This window comes from Bombyx mandarina, chromosome 23, assembly GCF_030267445.1.
Source record: "Bombyx mandarina strain Sakado chromosome 23, ASM3026744v2".
In the NCBI taxonomy this organism is placed as follows: Eukaryota; Metazoa; Arthropoda; class Insecta; order Lepidoptera; family Bombycidae; genus Bombyx; species Bombyx mandarina.
In genome coordinates, this window is record NC_143229.1 from 6,088,598 (window position 1) to 6,113,841 (window position 25,244).

At 36.9% G+C, this 25,244-nt stretch overlaps 3 protein-coding genes across 3 annotated transcripts in view; 1 reads left to right on the plus strand and 2 right to left on the minus strand.

Annotated features, from left to right (window-relative positions):
- Positions 1-17,716, minus strand: part of Su(var)3-3 (lysine-specific histone demethylase Su(var)3-3) — a 344,797-nt gene extending 327,081 nt beyond the window's left edge. Inside the window, 10 exon segments of the mRNA XM_089737401.1 lie at positions 8,422-8,570; positions 10,590-10,814; positions 13,975-14,033; positions 14,331-14,480; positions 15,586-15,728; positions 15,966-16,094; positions 16,526-16,679; positions 16,844-17,033; positions 17,245-17,477; positions 17,566-17,716. Coding sequence (XP_089593527.1) covers positions 8,422-8,570; positions 10,590-10,814; positions 13,975-14,033; positions 14,331-14,480; positions 15,586-15,728; positions 15,966-16,094; positions 16,526-16,679; positions 16,844-17,033; positions 17,245-17,477; positions 17,566-17,589 — 1,456 coding nt within the window. The 5' untranslated portion in view covers positions 17,590-17,716.
- A 469-nt stretch (positions 17,717-18,185) lies between these two features.
- On the minus strand, positions 18,186-19,111 carry Burs (Cuticle-tanning hormone bursicon). Its single transcript, XM_089737464.1, has 4 exons — positions 18,936-19,111; positions 18,755-18,864; positions 18,519-18,644; positions 18,186-18,438 (listed from the first exon to the last, which is right to left on the minus strand). Exons 1-4 carry the CDS (start codon positions 19,030-19,032, stop codon positions 18,304-18,306), a joined length of 468 nt encoding a protein of 155 aa, XP_089593590.1. The 5' UTR covers positions 19,033-19,111; the 3' UTR covers positions 18,186-18,303.
- A 1,931-nt stretch (positions 19,112-21,042) lies between these two features.
- Pburs (bursicon subunit partner of burs) lies at positions 21,043-22,834 on the plus strand. The gene is made up of 3 exons (XM_028181439.2): positions 21,043-21,249; positions 21,639-21,763; positions 22,538-22,834. The coding sequence occupies exons 1-3, from the start codon at positions 21,132-21,134 to the stop codon at positions 22,706-22,708; spliced, it is 414 nt and encodes a 137-aa protein (XP_028037240.2). The 5' UTR covers positions 21,043-21,131; the 3' UTR covers positions 22,709-22,834.
- The last annotated feature ends 2,410 nt before the right edge of the window (positions 22,835-25,244 follow it).

The window sequence follows — 25,244 nt, forward strand, 5'->3', positions numbered from 1 at the left end:
GATATAAGTTCTAAGGTCCGAAATCAAGTATCGTTACAACGGTTACCCCGCCCTTCAAACCGAAACGCATTACTGCTTCACGGCAGAAATACAGAAATAGGCAGGCTAGTGCTATGTCCATTTTGTGTTAAGTCCAACTAGTACAACTAGTCCGACTTGTAAAGGCTAGCTTTCATCCTACTGTCGAGCACGAGCCTCCGCCCATCTATACTAATATTATAAAGCTGAAGAGTTTGTTTGTTTGAACGCGCTAATCTCAGGAACTACTGGTCCGATTTAAGAAATTCTTTCAGTGTTAGATAGCCCATTTATCGAGGAAGGCTATAGGCTATATATAACATCACGCTAAGACCAATACAAGCGGAGCACCAATAAAGAATGTTTCAAAATCGGGGTATTTTTCCTTTTTGAGAGCTTGCGCTACGTGCGCTGCCGAAACGGTTAAAGTTTCGCTAAAATAATGTATGACAGAATTGTTCCCCTTTACAAGATCTAAAAAAAAGTCCGCGACAGCATATGTCTGTATGTTAAGGTTGGCTCACTATAAAGTTTTTTATGCTAACCAAATTTGTTCTAAAATAAAGCATTATTTTATTGATATTATTTTTCATCCAATATCATCTCTTTTCATTTAGTTTCATCCCAATTGATTAATATGTCTCAAATTAATCATCTTCATTTCATTTCATTTCACTCCATATTATCATTTTTCATAAAAATAAGAATAAAAACTAAAATAAGACACGACTTAAAGGTTTTAGTTACCAGGTCATAAAATTCCTTTAAAAAAAATATATTTTTATAATGTAAAATTTGAGTAACATCAAGCGTAGAAATCGTATGATAAAACATTTTCTATGGTAGGGTTCGAATTCGACATTCCTGAGTCAGTTTCAAAAAAATTCTCTTTCATTTATCACCCAGTCATCGAAAAATGTTAATTTATAAACGAAATAGAGAATCACTGTATCAATATTTATAACTTCTACTATTACTATAATGGAAAATCGTAGATTTTCTGTTTTATATTGTATGATTTAGATCATAAAAATATTAGTGGACATACATTATCCCTGTTTAAAATGAAACTGTAATTAGGCAAGAAACAGAACTCACTGATTGTAGGATCATTACCTAATACTCGTGTAGAGAGTACAACCACCAAAATCATTTATATAACTTTTTATTAGCTTGCCATCAGGCGTTCTTAGAATTATTCGTCGTGGCCTAAAGGATAAGACGTCCGGTGCATTCGTATCTAGCGATGCAACGGCGTTCGAATCCCGCACGCGGGTACGAATTTTCCTAATGAAATACGTACTTAACAAATGTTCACGATCGACTGCCACGGTGAAGGAATAAATAAAATTGTGTAATAAAAATCAAACCCGCAAAATTATAATTTGCGTAATTACTGGTGGTAGGACGTCTTGTGAGTCCGCACGGGTAGGTACCACCACCCTGCCTATATCTCTTCCGTGTAACAGTAATGCGTTTCGGTTTGAAGGGTGGGGTAGCCGTTGTGACTATACTGAGACCTTAGAACTACATCTCAAGATGTGTGGCGCATTTACGTTGTAGATGTCCATGGGCTCCAGTAACCACTTAACACCAGATGGGCTGTGAGCTCGTCCACACATCTAAGCAAGAAAAAAAAAGAAAAAAAAAGTTAATTATGCAATTGTGCACCTGACGATACCTACGTTCATTATTTTACTAATATATTCTCAGCGTAGATACACAGACGATCTCCAGGACCATCTTGGTCTAAAGCGGTTAGTAGTACCCATGGATATTACAGCACTGATAGCACCGCCCACCTTAAGATATAAAATTGAAATTTGAATTGCACTAACAAACCGGTATCGGTCGTTAAAACAAAAACGCATGATTGCGTTGCAGCATAAATAAGCAAGGCAGTCATACGAACCTAGTATTCATGATATAAATACAAAAATAGTTTAGGTTAGGACAGTCGCTTAATGCTACGGCCGATAATCTGGAAGTTGTGGTAGAAGTCGCATAAACTATTCTCAGAATAATAATTTAACAGAACAGACTATTATAATAATATAATCATGTATTTACACGGACCTCTAACATATTAATACAAATATATTCCGAATCCAAATACGTTTTAAGTTACCATATAAATAAATTCGAAATATCAAAATCAACGAAAACGTAAAATCAAATACAAAGTATCATATCTAATGAGAATTTCTCACAGACACTTGTAATAGCACGATCCATTCTTAAACCGGCCATTCGAGTAAGTATTTACATAAAGGATTAGATAAATGTTTAATTTCCCGTGCAGGCAGAACCCACCAACTATTCGTGTACAGAAAGTTGAGTAATCCACAAACGTTCCCTTTAATTGGTTTACCACAGACCTCTATTAACGAAATAAGATGGGAAATCAGAGTATTAGCATAACAGTGAATTCAATTAGGGTCGACAAAGAGGATTAAAACTTTTAGAATGAAAGGAAAGTTAAGGCCCTCCGATTTAAACTATATGGAATAATCAGAATTTGGAATCGTGTTTAGCGAGTTTAAACTTTAATTTGACCGCCGCCACACCAAATACCTATCGGTTCAATCGTATCTAAACGTACGAATAATAATATTATAAATACCAGAGTACAAAAATTAAAATCATAATTGTTTTTGGGTATTATTTATTGCAAAGTAATGGGGAAGCATAAAATTAGCTAGAAATAATGTTATCTTTGCACATTTCTGTAATATGAAAACCGAAATTCCTCAGCTGCCACTTAAATATGTTAACTTTAAATGCATAATGCAATAAATACTATGTGCCAGCGGGTGTAATGAGAGAAAAGAACGAAAAAAACAATGGTAAACCTAAAATACATACACAATTTAAAAAAAAATGTTTTTTGAACACTTTTAACATTGTTAAATTTATCAATAGTTTAAAGTTATCATTCATTATCCGTCTCAATCATTGCATTAGAAAATTAATATCCTTTCTAAGTTTCAAGACATAAATTCTCATCTGCCAAGTCTTAGAGCACTAAAGGCAAAGCAATGTCACGTTGAACTATCGCGATGAACCAGTTCTAAAGCCCGTTTTCCATCGCTGGTAACAGTTATTTATCGCATTTATGAACAAAGCATTAAATAAGACTTATAGACACGACTATTCAATTACATGATGGTTGTTTATACAACATCACGAGTAATAACAGGCCCTCAGATCACCGGCACGTTGCCGCCGTGTCGCAGGCATTCCTTGCTATTTAAGGCGGCATAATGCAAATCGCACTACATCTAACACCAAAAGCATTTAGGTCGCAACAGTGACGTCACCGTCGCGTAGTGAAAGCCAACCAGACACGAACAATACGTGTCTCTTGCGCAAGTCGAGCGATCGCAGGAGAACACAATGGTGGGTTAATAGAGCCATTCGACGGTTCATTGCTTATTCATCCACGCCCCAGACGCCTCCACAGGCAACGCGACCGTCGCGATTGATGTCCTTGTGCAACGAGTGTAGTTCTACGGTGTCCCTGATTTCATTATTACACTTCGAACCAACGCTAGATTCTTATTTCAAACCTAATCTCCTTTTCTGTTGGCGTACATAGGCAGACAAACTTTAAGCTATTCACAACTGTTTATCAAAGCCTACAGATTTTATTCGTATGCCTTATGCTGTAAATAGCTGCCTTATATTACGCTGCTACTGAAAAAAACATTACAAGTCGTCCGTGACCACGAAAATTGTAAATTAACGTGGGAAATAATATGTTGACTATAAAAAACGCGTGATTTTAATCAATACATTACAAATTTGACGCCGCTGCCAACCCTTACGACATTAGGTTAAAATCAACATTAGGATGACAGCTATCCCGCCGTTGAGAAAGGAAAATGTTACTATTTCACGCCATAAATAGGCAATATAGATTCAAAACTGGGCTCACAAAACAATCCACCAACGGTTTTATTTATATTTAAGATAAATAGGCTTTGCCGAACGCGGAGCAAATGATTTCTTCATACAAAAAATAAATGGTATTGTATGATACCGAGATTGTACATTACGATTAATCACTCTTCACAAAATGTCAACCGGACTAGTTCCAATGTTAAGATATACATCAAGCGTTTAGATAGGATTTCCTGTAAAAGTTTACGTCATTTAGTAACATCTTCTTGCATACAGTAAGATAATAGATAGTCTTAAAAGAAAAAAATAATTTTATTTTCTAATTTAAAAAATGCATATTTAACAACATTTGAGAGAATCTAAAGCCCTCAAGAGGTTATTTCTTCTACAGAACAAACACGCATTTCGATTCGAAGCGTGGGACAGTCAATAAAAGCATTCACTTCTTGACGTCAATGAGTTCGGGTAGCAACTTAACACAAGATGAGCTGTGAGATCGTTTGCACACGAGCAAGATTAGAGCTGTCATCCGATATGGATACGACTTTTTTAAATGTACTCGAGTGAAAGAGTTCGCGGCTCATCTGGTGTTAAGTGGTGGAGCTCAGATATAGACATATATAAATACATGACACGTAAATGCCGCCACCCACGTTGAACTATGAGGTCTAAGTCACAGTTGTTTAATATAACGGCTGTTCCAGTCTTCAAACTAGAACGCATTACTGCTTCCTGGCCGAAGTAGATTGGATGGTGTTACATACCCGTGAAAGTTAAAGTCCCGAACACATCTCCCAGTGGGAAACGATAATCAACAAAAATCAAAGCGTTTGGGCTTCACTACGCGCTTAATACCAGGTTAGACGTGAGCTCATTTATCCATCTATGTTAAGAATCTGAGTAGAATACAAAAATTCTGTTGACAATCGAAATTTAAAAATATGCAGGAAAACCAAATTCAAAAACTACATATTCCCCGGACGATGTTTCCGTGAAATGTGAAACAAGGGTAAACGTTGTGAATTTCTCTCGAGAGTTGGCAGTATTAGGTACCGAAGCAGAAGATTGCGATCGCAGCTGTGAGCTTTGCGCATCCCGGCACGACTAGACGCTATCCAAAAGGGAACGTCGAGATATTTTATTCATAGGAGCCGGTGATAAATGAGGAAAGCCGCGGCTGTATAACATTCATTATTGCCTTTAGCTAGCCACGCATGGCGTTATCAAAAACTTGTTGCTCTTCGGTCGGGCCCAAGCCAGACCGGACCACGGACACACCGGGGACTTGTTTCAAAGGCCATTTATCGTAAGCAGCAATGCAAACATTTATAATTCATCGTTGCCATGACTCTGTTGTTTGATCTCGTGATTTCTCGCACCAAGAAATCAAAGCGCACGGAATAATTCACGTTTTTTTTATTGCTTAGATGGGTGGACGAGCTCACAGCCCACCTGGTGTTAAGTGGTTACTGGAGCCCATAGACATCTGCGACGTAAATGCGCCACCCACCTTGAGATAAGTTCTAAGGTCTCAACGGCTGTCCCACCCTTCAAGCCGAAACGCATTACTGCTTCACGGCAGAAATAGGCAGGATGGTGGTACCTACCCGCGCGGACTCACAAGAGGTCCTACCACCAGTAAAAATTCACGTAATTCATTTTTTTTTCTTGCACAATCTAAGGTATAAACTTCAGCTGTTGCGAGCGAAGAATACTGAAGCTTCTAACAAAGTATGATATCTCGGTAAATACAATAATAATTCCTTTACAAGTCACGATAGCAGCACGTTTTCATAGAACGTTTAACAATCGTTCAATTTGTAGGGGCCAGAGCTCGGGGGCTCTACAATGGCGCTGCACGCGACCGCTACAGACCGACATTCTCATGAGGAATAACGCACAACAATCAAGATGTCATTTTTCAACTACCCACGCCGCGAACACCGGTATGGGCGAACAGTGAGAAATATGGCCGACAACACACGCATATCCCGACGTACAAAAGAAGCGTCTCGAGGTTGTCGCGATACATATCTTTTTACTCAACAACGAACACAACAGTCTCGCTTGCAGTTTTTATATTAAACATAAAATCGGCCAACATTTCAAAGCTAAATCAATATTTGTTTGTTTAAATTTTTAAAACACCAGGGCTGCCAACACTGAATCTGAGATTTATAATACTAGATTAGAGGTATTTTTAAAGTACACCTATGTGTGTGCAAGGAAACATGATGCTAAGCCCGCATTATGTGCAACGGTCATTATGGTAATTCACCGAAGTCGGGGGCTAATGGAACGACGATTGAGAATGAAAACTTGCAGACAAAAATAATAGTAATTATTGACACGAACCAACCTTAGGGCTAAAATCCGCTATACAGAGCAAATGATCGCAACCGGCCACTAATTCGAAAATTTCACATTTATAGCGCAGCCTGCCCTCAAGCGTGAACGGAAACTCAAACAAATTCACTAGTCACATATCGCGTATAGTTCTTCGTTTTTATAACGAAACCAAAAGCCTGGTTATTTTTCATTACTATTTTTTTACCGTTAATAAGCGAAATTTCGACTCATAAGGTCTCCATCGGTCGTTAACTTCAGTAACACCAGTAGCGTAGTAAGAACCAAACCGTTGCCTATCACTCTTCAAGCCTCCACACAAAGAAAACACAAAATCTTGAAACGTACTGAGTTCAAATCTACCATAACCATTTCGTTGGAAACACGAATTTTATGATAATGATATGTAAAATTGTAGAATAGACAACATTTTTAAACGTCTAGTAGGTAACTGGAAAACAAATAACAGATCTAAGCATGCCTTTTAGGGACGTTACTACTGCGCGGTGGTATCTTTTGTATTTCATACAATGGCGCATCGATCGTGCCGGATTACGCGGAAACGCTCGACTTACACTAACGAGTTGTATTTGCAACTAATTGAAGTTATAGCTAACTTCCCCTAGATCTTAGCCGTCCCAATATTGTCTAGTTCAGGTAAACTAACATACGCAATTCAAAAGCTGCATAACGTAGCATCATTTAGTTTTACAATGTTGTGTGTTTCAAAACAATTACCATACAAAATAATCAAATGATTTTGGAATAGCTTTCGTTATAGGAGCCTATATTAAGTTTAGTCATATACTATCAGTATTAGAAGGCATTTTCTACAAAACTTATGGGCATCTCGTAAATCTTAAGGCTAATTTGGTAGAATATTCCAACAAAGTGTAAAATAACAATGTAGTAATTAACTAGCCTTTAATAATTATTTTCTTGATAATTAGCAATATATTACAAAAACGGGAAATTTATAGCAAATTCACGTTTAAATGCTCATTAAAAATAATGCCTCCTAGTTTACATTTATAGTATAATATAATATATTAGATTATTGTTATTATTATATTCAGCAGACAATGTAATTTTAGAACGCTAGTTCAGGACTTGCGGAAATAATTGCACATAATTTAGATAAACATATTCGTCGAATGGAATGAGACGATCAAATAAATTTAATTTAAATATCTCGGATTGTAATTGGACAAATACGTTTCAGTATCGACGAGTATCAGAAATCGCCAATCTTGTTCACTTACATCTGCCGCTTTCCACATAGGAATCGGTCTTTAATGTTTTGACTTACCAGTTATTTAGTTAACGGCCGTCTGGTGTAGTGGTAAGTGACATGGTCACTACAGAAGGGGGTCGCGGGTTCGAATCCCGCCAAGGGAAGTTATTTGTATGATAAATATAAAATGTCTTTTCCAAGGTTATGGATGTATATTAAATGTATGTATGTGTATAATAAAAATCTTACATTTATTTCCGTTATCTGGTACCTGTAACACAAGTTCTTTACGAACTTAGCACGGGACCAGTTAACGTGGCGTGATTGTTAGTAAATAATATTTATTTATTATTTATTTATTATTATTAGTTATATGTTGGTTTCTGAGATTAAAATATATCAGACAGGCGCCGTTCGTATGGACACAAAACAATAGAGGTATCTGTTTACTGTTGTATACGAGCATCGCTTACAGAACACTTTCGGTTAACTCCATATAACGCTATTGATTTAACAAAATTAATATCGGTTACTGACGATTTTTTTTATAAAGTTTGAAATGTTTTACCTCTGACCATTAATTATTAATGTTGGCTTAATATGTAAAAAGCCCGATTTACCAATATCTAATACGAAAATATTACTGACACTGTTATTACTGTTTTGATGGCTACACGTTTTGAGCCTGAACTGAAAAACATCGCCCTACCTAATTCTGCCACAAAACAAATCTTCCACTTTGAGAGGCAAGACAGCTGTTATGAAAGACAGGCCTTTGGTAACATCGATCTTCGTTTCCTTTTCCTTTTCAAGGCCTTTTAAGGGCACTTAAATTCCTTCGATAGCCCCTTAAAAGTCCCCTTCTCCCTTGTCTATTGATCTATGGCAATAAATAAAAAGCATAGACAAGTCGATCTTACCTGTTAAATGATTTCCGGTGAACTCGAAATCGTCGTCCTGGTCCCAGTGCTTCAGCGATAAGTTCCCGAGAGGCGTTGCGTTCGCAAATTCCAAATTCGCAAAGTGCCAATCCAATATCTGACGATCCCGGACCGACAGATACACGGAACTGAAAATAACAAATAAATTAATAATCTATCGACTAAACATTTCGCTTGGGTAATGCTTTTGCGATATTGTGTTTACTAATTATACATAGATTTTACGTAAACCCTATCGAGTGTGGATTTATCATCTACCATCGCATAGCAGACGTTCCTATAGGACCAATAGATGAATGATTAGATCTATTAGAGACAGAAAGTGACAAAAGCAATTTTTAACTCGCGAAATTGAAACGAATTTAGTTATTGGTCAATAACAAATAACGTTAGGGAAAACGCGGAGCATGACATTCATTTTTTTAAGGGATTTTATGACCTGGTAACCAAGACCTTTAAGTCATGTCTTATTTTAATTTATATTCTTATTTTTATGAAAAAATATAATATGGGATGAAATTAAATGAAATGAGATGATATGGGGTGAAATATAATCTGAGTAAAATGGTGATCATTTACTGAGTTACGTCCAGCGGCTTTGTTTCACTTTCCCACATTTATTTATTTATTTATGTACACACAGAAAAGAAGACAGTATAGAGTAATAGGAAAATTATGTACAAAGGCGCTGCTTATTTCTTTCAGAAATCTCTTCCAGCAGACGAGAGGATTATGAGATTAATAATTAAAAGTGATGAGTGTGTGTAGAACAAATAACATATAACTAAAATAACAAATACAACATAAGAATTATAGTAATGCACATACACATAGCTAATATTGTTAAACTTGAATACAAAATATTCTAAGTAACACAGTATATACGAAGAGTATAGAACAATGATCTTTCAGTTGATGAGAGATAGAATTGTTTGACCTTGTATTTAAAAACAGAAACAGACTTGCAAACTCGGATGTCAGCCGGCAACGAATTCCACAGTCTGACCGCGTGCACAGTAAAGGAGTGAGAATAGAAATTGGTTTTGTGGGAAGGGAATAATAAGACAGAACGTTGGTTGGATCTGCAGGGAGCATCAGGAGAACGAATGAAAGAGAATCGCTCACGTAAATATAAGGGAGAAGTGGGCTTATGCAGGATATTGAATAGGAGACATAATATTCGAGTATTCCTTCGAAAGCGTATAGGGAACCATTTAAGTTCTGCAGACATCTCAACGAGTGCAAGGCGAAGTGCACCTTCCTACTAATCTCAGCAACGTGAGAACTCCACGAAAGATGTCGATCTACAATAACACCCAGGTTTTTAACTTAATCAGTTAGAGTTATTTGAGTCCCATCCAAATAAATTGGGGGGAGTATAGGATCGCTGAGTCTACTGCGCAATTGTTTACCCCCTAATAATTAGTTTTAATTTAATAATTAGTGTTATTTTTAATTTAAGTTAACTAATAAACAACCGTTATTACACATTTGAACCTAAAGAAACACTAAATAGACAAAATAAAACAAATCACACAGCTTCACTCCTCGCGTTCCCGCCAAAAAGTTTGTCATTCGTTAAACAGTAACAGGCACAGAGTAGCTCGCGGTTCACCCCGACGTGTTATTTACGTCGTAATAGCTACCCAAGCCTTGAAGCCGAGTCGACTCCTTCGTGGCAGAATTCAGTAATGTAAAAAAACATAATTGAGGTATGAAGTTGGCGCCTCAAGGTCGCCTGCGGCATTCAAACTATGGTTAATTATGATAATTAAATCATTATGTACAAAACCAGTGGGCAGGGGTTTGGGTGAGCCCTAGGCGCTACTATTCTACTGGTGGTATCATATTATACCGTATGTTTATTTTTATTGCTTTGATGCGTAGCCGAGCTCACAGCCCACCTGGTGTTAAGTGATTACTGGAGCCCATAGACATATGCGACATAAATGCCGCCACCAAACTTGAGAAATGAGTTCTAAGGTCTCAGTATAGTTACAACGGCTGCCCCACCCTTCAAACCGAAACGCATTAGTGCTTCACGGCAGAAATAGGCAGGGTGGTGGTACCTACTCGTGCGGACTCACAAGAGGTCCTACCACCAGTAAAAAATGCAGTATGTTCATCTGCCTAAAGATATATAATACCTCGGCGGATTAGCTTCCAGATGTGTCAGTTTCTCTTCAATAGTCGAGTTCTGAGTGACCAAATTCTCGTATTCGTTACAAAGATGTTTCATTTCCCTATTGAGTCGCCGCAAATTGAACTCTTGCTGTATATTAGCATCCCCGGTATTACCGGTCGCTTTCTCGGCGAGCAAAGCCTCCTTCTCCGATTTCAGGGACTTGAGGAGATCCTGCAGGTCGGTCATTCTGGAAACAAGCAGAAAATTACTAAACGTTAGAAAGTACAGATTTGTCATAACAACTCGGGAGTCATTTGTTGAAACAACTATTAAAAGTTAAGCTTTTAACTTAACGTTAACAAACTCACATTAAAATTTGATATTTTAGAAAACTAGCCGTCATACTGTTCTTTTGTACTATCATCGAAAGAATCCATCGAAATCCTAGTACTACATACCTGTTGGCATTTACCGTGATTCTTCAAGATCAGCAAAGCTTTATAGTATCGGTGGTAGGGACTGATGATATTTTCTATTGCTTACATGAGCGGACGAGCTCACGGCCCACCTGGTGTTAAGTGGTTACCGTAGCCCATAGACATCAACAACATAATGCCGCAACCCACCTTGAGACATGAGTTTAAGTCTCAGTGTTATACTTAGTCTGGCCATAAATACTGTTACAATTAAAAATAAACAAAATATTACATTTGAATTTGGAATCTGTCATCTTTATATAATTGCGCATTGAGTTTTCTCATTTTGGCGCCAATACATTGTACAATATTTTGCGATATTAAAATGGAGTGGGGTGATAAAGAGAACCGAATCGCTGTGATTGCATTACACAAAGTAGGTATGGAGCCAAATCCAATTTTTAAAACTCTCCATACGCTTGGTATTAGTAAAATGTTTGTGTACCGGGCTATTAATAGGTGCAATGAGACCTCCTCTGTTTGTGACAGAAAAAAATCTGGCCGTCCACGTAGTGTTCGTACGAAAAAGGTGGTCAAAGCAGTAAGGGAAAGAATTCGAAGAAATCCTGTCCGAAAGCAAAAGATTTTATCTCGGGAGATGAAGATAGCAACTAGAATCATGTCGCGTATTTTAAAAGATGACTTAGGACTTTCAGCCTATAAGAGACGTACTGGTCATTTCTTAACTGATAATTTAAAAGAGAATAGGGTGGTAAAATCGAAACAACTACTGAAGCGGTACAGAAAGGGAGGTCATAGAAAAATATTGTTTACGGATGAGAAAATTTTTACAATTGAGCAACATTTTAACAAACAAAATGACCGTATTTATGCTCAAAGCTCTAAGGAAGCTTCCCGATTAGTCGACAGAGTGCAACGTGGGCACTATCCGACTTCAGTGATGGTTTGGTGGGGTATTAACTATGAAGGAGTGACAGAGCCATACTTTTGTGAAAAAGGTATCAAAGCATCGGCACAAGTGTATCAAGATACCATTCTTGACAAGGTGGTGAAGCCCCTTAACAACACCATGTTCAATAATCGAGAATGGTCCTTCCAGCAAGACTCGGCGCCAGATCATAAAGCTCGGTCTACGCAGTCTTGGTTGGAAACGAACGTTTCGGACTTCATCAGAGCTGAAGACTGGCCGTCGTCTAGTCCCGATCTTAATCCGCTGGATTCTGATTTATGGTCAGTTTTAGAGAGTACGGTTTGCTCTAAACGCCATGATAATTTGGAGTCCCTAAAACAATCCGTACGATTGGCAGTGAAAAATTTTCCCATGGAAAGAGTGCGTGCTTCTATTGATAACTGGCCTCAACGCGTAAAGGACTGTATTGCAGCCAATGGAGACCACTTCGAATAAGCTTTTTATACTTTAAATTGTTTTATATTTATGTATTAAACTAACACACTGTAAAAGTAAAAAATGTTATTTGCAATAGAATTTTTTTTTCCTTTGTCTCAGTATTTATGGCAAGACTAGGTAGTATTTTATTTTTTCCTACCAATTCACTAGCCTTAGGTATTATTGGTTACTCCAGCTACACGCACACGGTTAGCTAAGCTCACAGGCTCAACCTGATAGAATTTGCTAACACCAGCCCTAGCAAGAGCAGTGCTTCGAAGAATCTACTACCGGATAGGAATCGTGACCCACTGAGAAGATCCAGCGAGAAACTTAGGGGGCTGTGTCTATAGGTTAGTTTGCTCGTCGAACTCTTCGTCGTAATCGACATCGTAAATGTCACTGCTTCAAACATCGGCACAGTCGTATTACTCGATACAAACGAGTGTGTTTAACTTTTAAGCCAATAACATAGGGTTGCCAACTGTACTGTTAAAAACAGTATTATATCGTTTTACACTCTATTATACTTTTTACTGTTTTCAGCATCAAAATACTTAACACTTAATGTGTTAGACTTAGACGCTCACACATTTTTATTTATTTAGTCAGTGGGTGCAGCGCAACCACAAGGCGTATGAAACTTTTCAAAAAGAGAGTAAATTAATAAATTGTGCGAGAAGCTTTCAAAAATATTTATTTAAAACATTTAATAAATAAAATACTATTAATTTTTCTAAAATACTGTTTAATTTTCTTCTCAGGCCTAAATATACTTTATTTCTTATAAAAAAATATGGCAACCCTAACTTCACATCCAAAATCCACATAGGTTGCTACCACAGTGATTCCTGATTTTCCACGAAGCAATAATGTCTTTCAGTTTAAAGTGATTGCAGTTATTCCACCTTCCACCACTCTCGATTTGGCATTTATATTATTATATTTATGTTGTTACACCGGTAACCGCGATCTCAGTCGCTCGACCTCAATGTTTTTAGAAGTAATATTTATCTTATACGAGCTGACCCGGCAGACTTCGTAGTGCCTCAATCGATAAATAAAAGACCTAAACTTTTGTATAAAATAAACCTAAAACAAACAAAAGGAATCCGTCCGACGGGGGACACATCAAAGGAAAAACAAAATTGTTATTTTTATTTAATTGCGAGCATTTTCATATTTATCTACCTTTTAAACCTTCGCTGGACTTCCACAAATAATTTAAGACCAAAATTAGCAAATCAGTCCAGCCGTTCTCGAGTTTTAGCGAGACTAACGAACAGCAATTCCTTTTTATATAATAGCGACGCTTGAAATGCAAACGTGACTAAGCGACAATAACTGCTTTGTACATAAATGATAGGCATTAACCATATTCGATGCGTAAAAAAATATATTTCTAGGTCTATTAAAATCATTTCAATCCTACGGCTACTAGCTAGATTCTACTACAGCTAGATTGGTTAAAATAAATTTTGTGTTAAGGTATTTCAATTTTAAATTACTTTACTGTAAAGTTCACGCATTGTCGCTTAGTCACGTTTGCCTTTCAAACGTCGATATATAGATTAGGTACTTACTTATTTATGTTTGATTTCATTTTCTCTTGCAACGTTGTGAGAGCTTTCAGATGCTGTATCTGTAAAACAAATACAAAATATTTTGTTCTTGAAATGAAAACTTCTGTGGCACAATTGTGATTTGCAACTCAATTCAATGAAAAAGAGACAAAAATCTACATTTACATAAATTAGCTTGTGATAGTAATTATGAATGTTTCACTTCTACTATGTATGTGAACTGCACACGTTTTTTTAGAATTATAATGAATGAATTTGTTAGGAGATAATTTTTTAAAATTAAATCAGAGTTCTTTTCCCTTCTTATAGAGTTAATTTTTTTTAATAATTCGGTATATTTATTTTTTGTTACCAACCTGTTTATGTTTAACATTTTTTTGTTGCAGCTTGATGACCCACTCTAAAGCTTGACCCAATGAGACAGGCGTGTCGTTATAATAATTGAAATCCACTTGGTGAGACAGATAAGATGTGGCATCTAGGAGACGATTGAATTCGCGTTCCACCTTATCATAAAAGAAACAATTATTATCAACCGATACGATGATAGTTTCAGCTAAATAGGTTCTTCAAACCGAAACTATACTTGATTATTATTATTATTTTTTACTTAAGGTATTATGTAGAAAAAATGCTAAAGTAATAATTCAGTACGATCTTTTTTTTTTTAAACTTCATAACATTATGCAAAAATAATTATAACTTTTATTTTACTATAAATCGTGGTAAATTGCATTAAAATACACAAAAAAGTTAGAAAACAAAAATATTTTTTTACTCGTGACTCACAAGAGGTAGGACCTCTTGTAAGTCCGCATGAGTAGGTACCACCACCCCGCCTATTTCTACCGTGAAACAGTAATGCGTTTCGGTTTGAAGGTCGTTGTGGCTGCCCCATCCTCAGTATAGCTTTGTAGCTGAGTGAGACCTTAGAACTTATTTCTCAAGTTGGGCGGCGGCATTTACGTTGTAGATGTCTATGGGCTCCAGTAACCACTTAATATCAGGTGGGCTATGAGCTCGTCCACACATCTAAGCTAATTATCTAATTAATAAAAAATAAATATAAAATTACCAAATGAATACTTAGACTTCTACCTAAGCTGATGGTCTTGATGAGAATTTCAAGCCTGACATTGTTGCTAAGACGAACCCTAGCAAGAGCAGTGCTTCGCAAAATCTACCACCAGATCGGACACGCGACCCACTGAGAAGATACGGCGAGAAACTCAGTGGGCTGTGTCTGTGGGTTAATTTACTCGCCGAGCCCTTCGTCACAAGCGACGCGACGGGTTCAATGATAACGATGATCGAATATTTAGACGTAACATTACCATTCTAAATATTTTTGATAAATGGGATTTTTTTTTAAATTTTTTGATAAATAGGAAATTTTTGTTAAGAATCATCGAATACAAAAGAAATCGTTTATTGACCCTGGATTATGATTTGATATAGGTTGTAAGTCTATGAATTATCAAGCTATCAAAATGATACATAGATTTTCTAATAAAGTTAGTAAATATTATTATGTTTTTCCTATATATACATCTACTACAAGATGACACTAAGAATATATTGTACAAAATTTATTTATTATTATATACAAACCATTTCATCCTTATGTTTAGGTACTTGGTTCCCATTAGCTTCATAAAGGGGACATTTTTGTTTAATTTTATGAAGCTCCATGTTCATTTGCACTGACAATGTTGTCACAGGGTTACCTCCTAGTCCAGTTACTACCATAGCACCTGAAAAATAATTTGATTAATTGCTATTAGAAAATAAGGTTTTTTCATTTATATTATTTTCGTTATACACAAAGCACAAATCATAACGAGTATTTATGCATAAAGATGTAAATATTGTAAGTACAATAGAACATGACAATAATGTTGGAACAATTATTTAAGCATTAATAAAAAGTATTAATTTAGTAGTAGCAGTACAACTTAGGACAGTAATTTAAATTTTTTTCCAGAACATACCTAGGTCAGCTACATAGGGTCCTTTCCGGTAGGTCACTATTCGGCCTCCAACTCTGTCTCTTCCTTCTAAAACCACGACTTCACAGCCAAAAGACTGAAGTTGGCGAGCAGCTGCCAAGCCGGACACTCCTATGTGACAGATTTATTTTATCCAACAGAAATTTGTACTTTAAAATTAAGACTTAAAACTCATATTACAAGGTGAGTGGCAGCATTTACATTGTTGATCATGAGCTCCCGTGACCACTTAATACCAGGTGGGCCACAAAATCGACCACACAACTAAGAAGTAAAAAAATACAAAATAGGCTTCTGATTTTTGATTGAATTATATGAAAATGAAAATCGAACTCAAACAAACCGCTAACCGCAAGATACTGATTTTTTTTTGTGGGATAAAAATTTGAATTATAAGTTTTTTTGTTGTTGAGAAAATTAGGCAGAAATAAAATTTATTTTTCCCTATCTTCTTTTATTTACACAATATTTGTAATCTTCACATTCATTTGCTTTCTTTTTTCTACAGGTCCATTACATTTTAATTACTGTTTTAGACACACCTGCTCCAATAATTATAATTTTTGGGCGTTGTTTTCCTTTTGGAGGGCTTGGGATAGGTGTTACGCGCTCATATATTCCATAGTTGATAAAACCATGTCTCTCCAGAAAGGCATGAGTTCTCATTATTAATGCCGGATCTCCATTATAGGGAGGCTGGAAATTTAATTATTTTATAATTAATAAGAAAATTTGTTTTAAAATTTCAGAACATATTTTTTTTTATAAAAAACATGTCAAAATTTTGCATAGTGGGTCAGTAATAACAACTAGCATTCTCAATTTCGCAGTATACCAAATTAACATTTTTTTTTACTTACCTCCATTTTTTTTACAGCCTGTTCTTGAGTCAACTGTTTCTTAGGGTCTGCAAACCACATTTTTAAAATCCGATTTCGAATTTGAATAAATGCGCAATTCGAAGGGCCTTGTAAATCAGAAAAGCATTCTGCTTCAAGTGACGACATCTTATCAAATGGTAATCGCGACTGAAATGCTGCTCCTTCAAGACTAAAAATCATAGTATATATGTTTACTAAAAAATTGCTATAATATAGAAAACCATTGTGAGAATTCTACAGTACTAATCTGTTTAATCAAATTTAATAATAGAATAGTTTAAAATGGTAATCATACTAAATGAGTGTTAGCATATTATCTGCACTTTTTTATCTATTTTTGAATCCGAAAATCTATTTTCAATTCACTAAATTTCTCTTACCTATTAAGCATTTCTTTATAGTTAATTTCTTCAACATCGTCACTCTTTGGATCCTCTGGAGAAGCTTTTTCTTCTTTTTTAGGCTCCTTGCTGTTGTCGGCTGTACGACTTGAGGACGACCCTCTGCGACCTGCCACTGACGTAGGACTCGGAGATGTGACTTTACTTCTCTCGGATTGATCGGATTCAGAATCTTCTTGTTTGAGCTTCTCATCTAATTCACGATTTTCTACCTACGATCAATAAACATAACCTCAACACGTTGAAAGGTTTACAGCATAAGCAGATATCAAGACCTTGGACTTTATGTGTTGTAAATACCTTAGCACGCTTACGGCGACTCATTTTTAACAAAGATATATTTATGAATAGAGTAATAAGTTGAAATCGGTCCGAAAAAACAAAACACCAAAACAAAACAAAATAAAACTACAGTTTAGAAACAGTTTTGACATATGATGTACGTGATGTTACAATCAGATAATCGTTTAAAAATCCATTGCCGATTTTTTTTAGAATATTTTAGGCTAGTCAAGATATTTTTGAAGTGAAGCTGAAAACTAATGTCTTCAGATTCACCTCTATCTATTTCAGAGGCTAGAGGCCTGATAAACATGACGTCCTAGGGGATGTTTTGTACTTATTCATTATTTCTTAACTTCATGTAAACTAGAACTAGAACAGGATCTACCATAAAACTAATTTTCTGCTACAGTTAACAGTTCTGCTGCTAATTTTCCGTTACAGTTTTCTGTGTGCTTAGTGCAAGTTTTTTAACGTTCTCAATAGTGCAAAAGTCTCAAGTAAGCAATTGGAGCAGCGCCCCTAGCGGGAAACTTAGGTAAGCGTTCCAACTCTACAAAATTGAGTTAACTTTTTCACTATCGAGAACATTAAAAAACTCGCACTAAGCACACTGCTCAGTGGAAAGAAAAACAAAGTTATACATTATTTTGGTCAAGAGCTTTATTTATCTTCAATTTTATTTACAACATAATATCACAATCCACTTTCAGAACATTTTTCAAAATAAATATTATTCTAAAAATAAAAGAGCGTTTAAAGAGACTTCCTGAAATGGTTATACAGCGGTCCTTCTTCGGAGTATCCAGCAACTTCCTGAGGAATAATGGAACTCTCTTCTATACTTCCGCAAGGACGACACATGCATTGAAGCGGAGCTTTCGTTGAAACCTAAATTTATAAATTCAACATAAATATTGCTAGAAACTCACGGAAATTTGTATCAATTCGATTAAACTAAAAAATTTCACCTTTCTGAATCGCTTTTCTTCATTTTGAGCATCCGGACAAAACAAGACAACTGTAGCTTCTCTTTCTCCTGATTCTTGACAGCAGTTGCAGGTACGCTCCATTTGCCATATTTTACTACCCGATACCTAAGATACATGTGGAGTTATTCATATAATACGTGTTCAAAATGGTCAATATTATTAATACTTTGAATAAAAAATTTCGATCAAATAAGCAATCAATGAACTGGACATGCCTGAACGTAGCTTGTGCATTTTCCAATGCAAGCAAACGACGGAATTGCTTTAGGTTTACATCCTCGGTGTTTTAAAACATGAATGACTGCGGTCATTTGACATTCCTGGCCTGAAACAAATTTTAATAGTTATTAATGAGTCCTTTGTAGAACAAAACTTACTTACAAAAGAATTTTGTACCTGGAGGTAGTTGAACTTCATGCCCAGTAACAGGGAAATCATTTACGTAACATAAGATTAAAACCACTATGACTAAAAAAGTATTCAATACGGACATATTGAATGTTATTGCAATCCGGTTTTTAGAAGACTATGTATTCTCAATGCTTGTTTAAGACTGAATGAGAAAACGAAGACCGCTACTGGCTTATATGGGAATTCAGTTGTGGATATTTGCTCTGCTTCTTCATAGGGAACATGAAAAATCATTTAGTGACCACGCGTTATGCGGGATAGCATAATCTCCCACTGCTGTTACAAGATTTTAATACCCAATATAATGTGAGGACGGTGTAATTTTATCGTAACTCAATTATGAAAAGGATTGGTAAAGCATGTTTATTAAAAAGTGATATTATAATAGAAACGGAAGAAAATAAATGGAATAAAAGAGTCGCCCATCCATTTGCAAAATTAAAGTGTATTTTGAGAAAATTTTAGTAGGTACATATTTAATGATACATTAAATTTTTTTAAATGACTATCATTAGCGATAGTTTGACTTGACTGTATCTTTACCTTTGAATACCGTTATATATTAATTGAAAGAATTAGTTCGAGATAATATTTGTTTGTCAGGTAGAGAAATGCTTCCATATTTGCAAGTAGATTGAAGTCGTCGTGGCCTAAAGGATAAGGCGTCCGGTGCATTCGTATGCAGCGATGCACCTGTGCTCGAATCCCGCGGCGGGCACCAATTTTTCTAATGAAATACGTACTTAACAGATGTTCACGATTGACTTCCACTGTGAAGGAATAACATCGTGTAATAAAAATCAAACCCGCAAAAAATATTATAATTTGCGTAATCACTGGTGGTAGGACCTCTTGTGAGTCCGCACGGGTAGGTACCACCACCCCGCCTATTTCTGCCGTGAAGCAGTAATGCGTTTCAGTTTGAAGGGTGGGATAGCCGTTGTAACTATACCGAGACCTTAGAATTTATATCTCAAGGTGGGTGGCGCATTTACATTGTAGATGTCTACCACCAGATGGGCTGTGAGCTCGTCCAACCATCTAAACGATAAAAAAAAATGTATTCTTTTAGTGCCTGCTACTTCGAAACTATTCATGACTCGAGCTAAATGTAACGTATATTTCTTAAACTCTACTCTTCTTCAACTACATGAGTTAGGGACACTTTTATTAAAAAAACAGTCTTCACCCGGGCATAATAACGGGGGGACCTAAGGAGGTCGGTGTGCGCTGCACATTTTCGTCACTCTAGCACGCTGGTACTACCCGAAGAATAGGACATCGCGGTAGGGGCTCGGTTAGCAGTGCGACCCAAATTGCCATCGTCGCCGTTGTCGCCAAGCGTACCGTGAAAGAGCATCCCGCTCGGTGGTGTATCGCATTCCTACCTGGCAGGCTGGTTCTGAACCAGCGTGGTATCCCGGAACACCAGCGGCAAAACTCGGGCGGTCTTATGCGGCACCGTACCGTGAAGACCGGTGTCGTTGGTCATCGACTATCGCCTCGACGAACCCCCATCCCTCCGACCCTAAAACCAGCGCTCCCAAGGTGCGGAAATCTCAAGTAAGAGATTCAGTCCCTGCCTGAAGAAAAAAGGGTACACGTTTATTTAGTTTAATTCTTATGTTATTCGTACAGCAGCCAACGCCATCTTTGATACAACCTGTCTTGGCCCTAATCATAATCTTTGACCCAAAAATTAAACTGGACCTACATGTATTATTCGTCGGATATTCTGTATGAAGATAACACATGCGTAAGAAGCTCCAATATTCAAAAACTGTGTGTAAAGGTTTGCTCTCCGTAACATCGATTCTATCTCTGATATGTGAGATGTGCATACCATGACGAATAAACGGCTATATTTGTCCAGCAGGTCTACCTAGGTTAGGGTCCGGGTCATCTCAAAAAATAGAAATATTCAAATATTTTATTGAATTCAGACATTGTAACTAACCATTAAAACGCAATGTACTACAATAAGCCTGCTGTGTGTGGCGAACCCTTACAAGTTTTTTCAATTAGCGGTGTAGACGAAAATAACAAAGACATAACAATACGTATTGCACGTTATGATATAAAAAGGCTTTGTATTGCTCCACAGCAGCATTCAATTTGTAGCCTCCTAAGTTCTCTGAGATTTTTATATTTTTCCTTTAAATATTCAATTGTTATAACAAGATGAATATTATGATTACTAAAATATTTTTCCTTGTTCAATTATTCTATATTGTTGTATCCAAGAGTTCAGCTGAAGAAAATTGTGAAACAGTCGCAAGCGAAGTGCATGTTACTAAAGGTAAAAATGCTTGACATTTAAAATAATATTTTCTTTTGAAAACGCATGTCACTGAAACTACTAGACGTCAAGGTACACTTTTTCTACGTGAAAATGTAACGTAACAAAGGAAAAGTAAAAAAAATAATTAGTATATAAATAGTAATACTTAATTATAAATATAGGAAGTAAGTAAGAACAATATTCAAATGTCGACGAATGACACCTAAATTCGTCCGTGACATCGAAAACCGTAAAGAATTCGAAATGTAAACAAACACTGTAAAATGACAGCGGTAAAATGAAATTAATAAACCGTAAAAGTATGTAGCTTAAACTCCGTATTATTCGGTAAGCTGCTTGAATTACTTAATAATGGAATTTGTAGAATATTTTTATTTATTTTGCAGAGGAATACGACGAAATGGGTAGATTACTTAGATCATGCAGTGGTGAAGTAAGCGTGAACAAGTGTGAAGGAATGTGCAACAGTCAAGTACACCCGTCAATTTCATCACCCACCGGCTTTCAGAAGGTTTCGATATAATGTTTTTATTTTTTTTTATTTTTTTATTGCTTAGATGAGTGGACGAGCTCACAGCCCACCTGGTGTTAAGTGGTAACTGGAGCCCATAGACATCTACAACGTAAATGCGCCACGCACCTTGAGATATAAGTTCTAAGGTCTCAGTATAGTTACAACGGCTGCCCCACCCTTCAAACCGAAACGCATTACTGCTTCATAGGCAGGGAGGTGGTACCTACCCGTGCGGACTTACAAGAGGTCCTACCACCAGTAATTACGCAATTTATAATTTTGCGGGTTTGATTTTTATTACACGATGTTAATCCTTCACCGTGGAAGTCAATCGTGAACATTTGTTAAGTACGTATTTCATTAGAAAAATTGGTACCCGCCTGCGGGATTCGAACACCGGTGCATCGCTACATACGAATGCACCAGACGTCTTATCCTTTAGGCCATGACGACTTCAATACGACGACTTGTATACTACTATATACTCGGATTTATTTACGAAACAGTTTATTAAATTTCAAAGTACACCATTAACCAATAATAATATTAATAATAGTCATTTTATTGCAAGTAATGTTGTCTGCCCAAAATTTAGTTGATTATCGGCCAAATTTGTAAGAGTTATAGAAACGTTTTCTTGATTTCCTGTGAGCATTTATGGCACACTGTACCTTTCGCATTATATTATTCATTTGTAATTATTATATTACTGTAAAAATAAAAACTCCTACACTTCACGCTTTGATATTCACGTCCTGTTTTTTTGCCTAGGAATGTTTTTGCTGCCGAGAAAAGTTTTTAAGAGAACGACTAGTGACTTTAACTCACTGCTATGACCCGGATGGCATTCGATTTGAAGATGAAGAAAACGCATTAATGGAAGTTCGCCTGCGAGAGCCCGATGAGTGTGAATGTTACAAATGTGGAGATTTTAGCCGTTGAAATTAACACTGCACAAGTTCAATAGCACCACATTCAACGTCAAAGATAGCCTTAAACTGAATATTGAATCCATTGTTACTTAAACACATTTTGGTCAAGAGCTAATAAAAGATGTAATAAAATATTTTTGTCAATGTTTTCTATTACTTTTCATCAACGAAATATTTACGTAGGTATTATCTCGAGGTGCATATTATAGAACCGCTGCGTTCATCGACACTGCGTTTCCAGATATCTTTTCTGCCACGTACCATCCGGCTTTAGATTGAGCTTCGCTCTACAGTGTTTTCTGAGCGCTATGACATGTTCTTCTTCAAACGAGGCTTGTGGAGGCAGCGGCTTGGCTCTGCCCCTAGCATTCTGACGGCCATGGGCGACGGTAACAACTCACCATCAGGTGGGCCGTATGTTCATCTGTCTCTAAAGGCAAAAAAAAAAGCAGAATAAGCACTTTGATAGTTTCTATCTTTCAGTTCGTCAGTGAATTTTTACTACTCCGGTATTCTTTTCACCATTCACCAAGGAATATTTAACTCACTTAGTTTCTCGTCGGATCTTCTCATTAAATCGCGATTCTGACCCAAAGGTAGATTCTGCGAAGCACTGCTCTTTCTAGGGCTCCTTCTACCCTTACGTCGTGTTCCTCAGTGCTAACGTTTGTGACCTTTACGGAGCACTTTTGTTTGGACTATATTCCTTCATTCTAGCTAGCTAGAAGCTAGGCTAGTATTAGCAAATTCTCTCAGGTTGAGCCCGTCAGCTCACCTACCCGTCCGCACGTATTTGGAATAGTGCCTTAGACTACCAGCGATAACGTTGAAAAAAAAATGTTTGCTCTTTGATTGTCTCCATAGATAATACAGTTATTATTGAGCTGTCAGGTACGTTTTAACGGGAACGCGAGGAGTGAAGCTGTGTGATTTGTTTTATTTTGTCTATTTAGTGTTTCTTTAGGCTTAAATGCGTAATGGTGGTTTATTAACTGTTTAGTATCTGTGAAATTACACAAATGTTGGAAAATTAAACAAAGCCGCTGTAATTTCTCGAGATCCTCCAAAAAGTCCACTGTAAAAGTGTCAGTAAATGAGATTATACTGAGATTATATTTCATCCCATATCATCTCATCTCATTTCATTTCATCTCATCTCATGCCTTGTTACATATTAATCAACTTCATTTTACTTCTTATTATAATTTTTCCTTAAAAATCGCTATAACCTATAAACTTTTCTTTCTTTTTCAAGTATTTAATTATTTTGAATTTGGAACAAGTATATTATTTTAAAAACTTCTTTCGATTTTGCGCCATTTCCATAATTTTCGTTTTATCAAATTACAATATGGAGTGGGGTGTTAAAGAAAATAAGATTGCAGTGATCGGCTTGCACAAATTATAGAGCAAGAGCCCGCGACAGCCAGACCTTCGTTATTTTATAAAAGCTGAAAGTTTCTCTGTGTATGTCTCCAACACAGGTAAGAACGACCCGCGATTATAGAGTTCCGATTGTGGTTACTTGGGCAAGTAACAGGCAGTAAAGGTATATAAAATAGTACCTTAAATTCGTTAAAGTATAAAGGTTTTTTTTTTAAATATTTACTCCAGAATATCTTTAGAAATCATGATATCCGTTGCCGGACACTTTTTCCAGTTGTTACCCCCTGCCAGACACCCTTAAACTTTAATAAATTTTAATTATACTTTCGTTATACTATAAAAGCTAAATTTTATATATGTTACTTAGGGACTTATAAAAACATGTTACCCCAAGAGCCGGACAGTTTTAATGGTTCTTACATCTTGCCATACACATTGAGAGCCCGCTGTAGGTGCGAGCGCGAGGTAGCAACTGTTCAAGCGGGTGTGAGCGAGATAGAGTGCTTAGTCTATTGTGATCTTTTACTGCACATCAGCTGTCGTTTATAGGATTTATCCGTTCTAAGCAGTGATATCGAGGCGCTACTCGGCATGGGAAGCTCTGTCATTCTGGCGGGCGACCTAAATTGTAAACACATCAGGTGGAACTCACACACCACAACCCCTAATGGCAGGCGGCTCGACGCGTTAGTCGATGATCTCGCCTTCGATATCATCGCTCCGCTAACCCCGACTCACTACCCGCTAAATATCGCGCATCGCCCGGATATACTCGACTTAGCGTTATTAAAAAACGTAACTCTGCGCTTACACTCGATCGAAGTAGTTTTAGAGTTAGATTCAGACCACCGCCCCGTCATTATGAAGCTCGGTCGCGCTCCCGATTCCGTTCCCGTCACGAGGACTGTGGTGGATTGGCACACGCTGGGCATTAGCCTGGCTGAATCTGATCCACCATCGCTCCCGTTTAGCCCGGACTCTACCCCGTCTCCTCAGGATACCGCTGAAGCCATAGACATCGTAATGTCACACATCACCTCGACATTAGATAGGTCATCGAAGCAAGTTGTGGCGGAGGACTTCCTTCACCGCTTCAAATTGCCCGACGATATTAGGGAACTCCTTAGAGCTAAGAACGCTTCGATCCGCGCCTACGATAG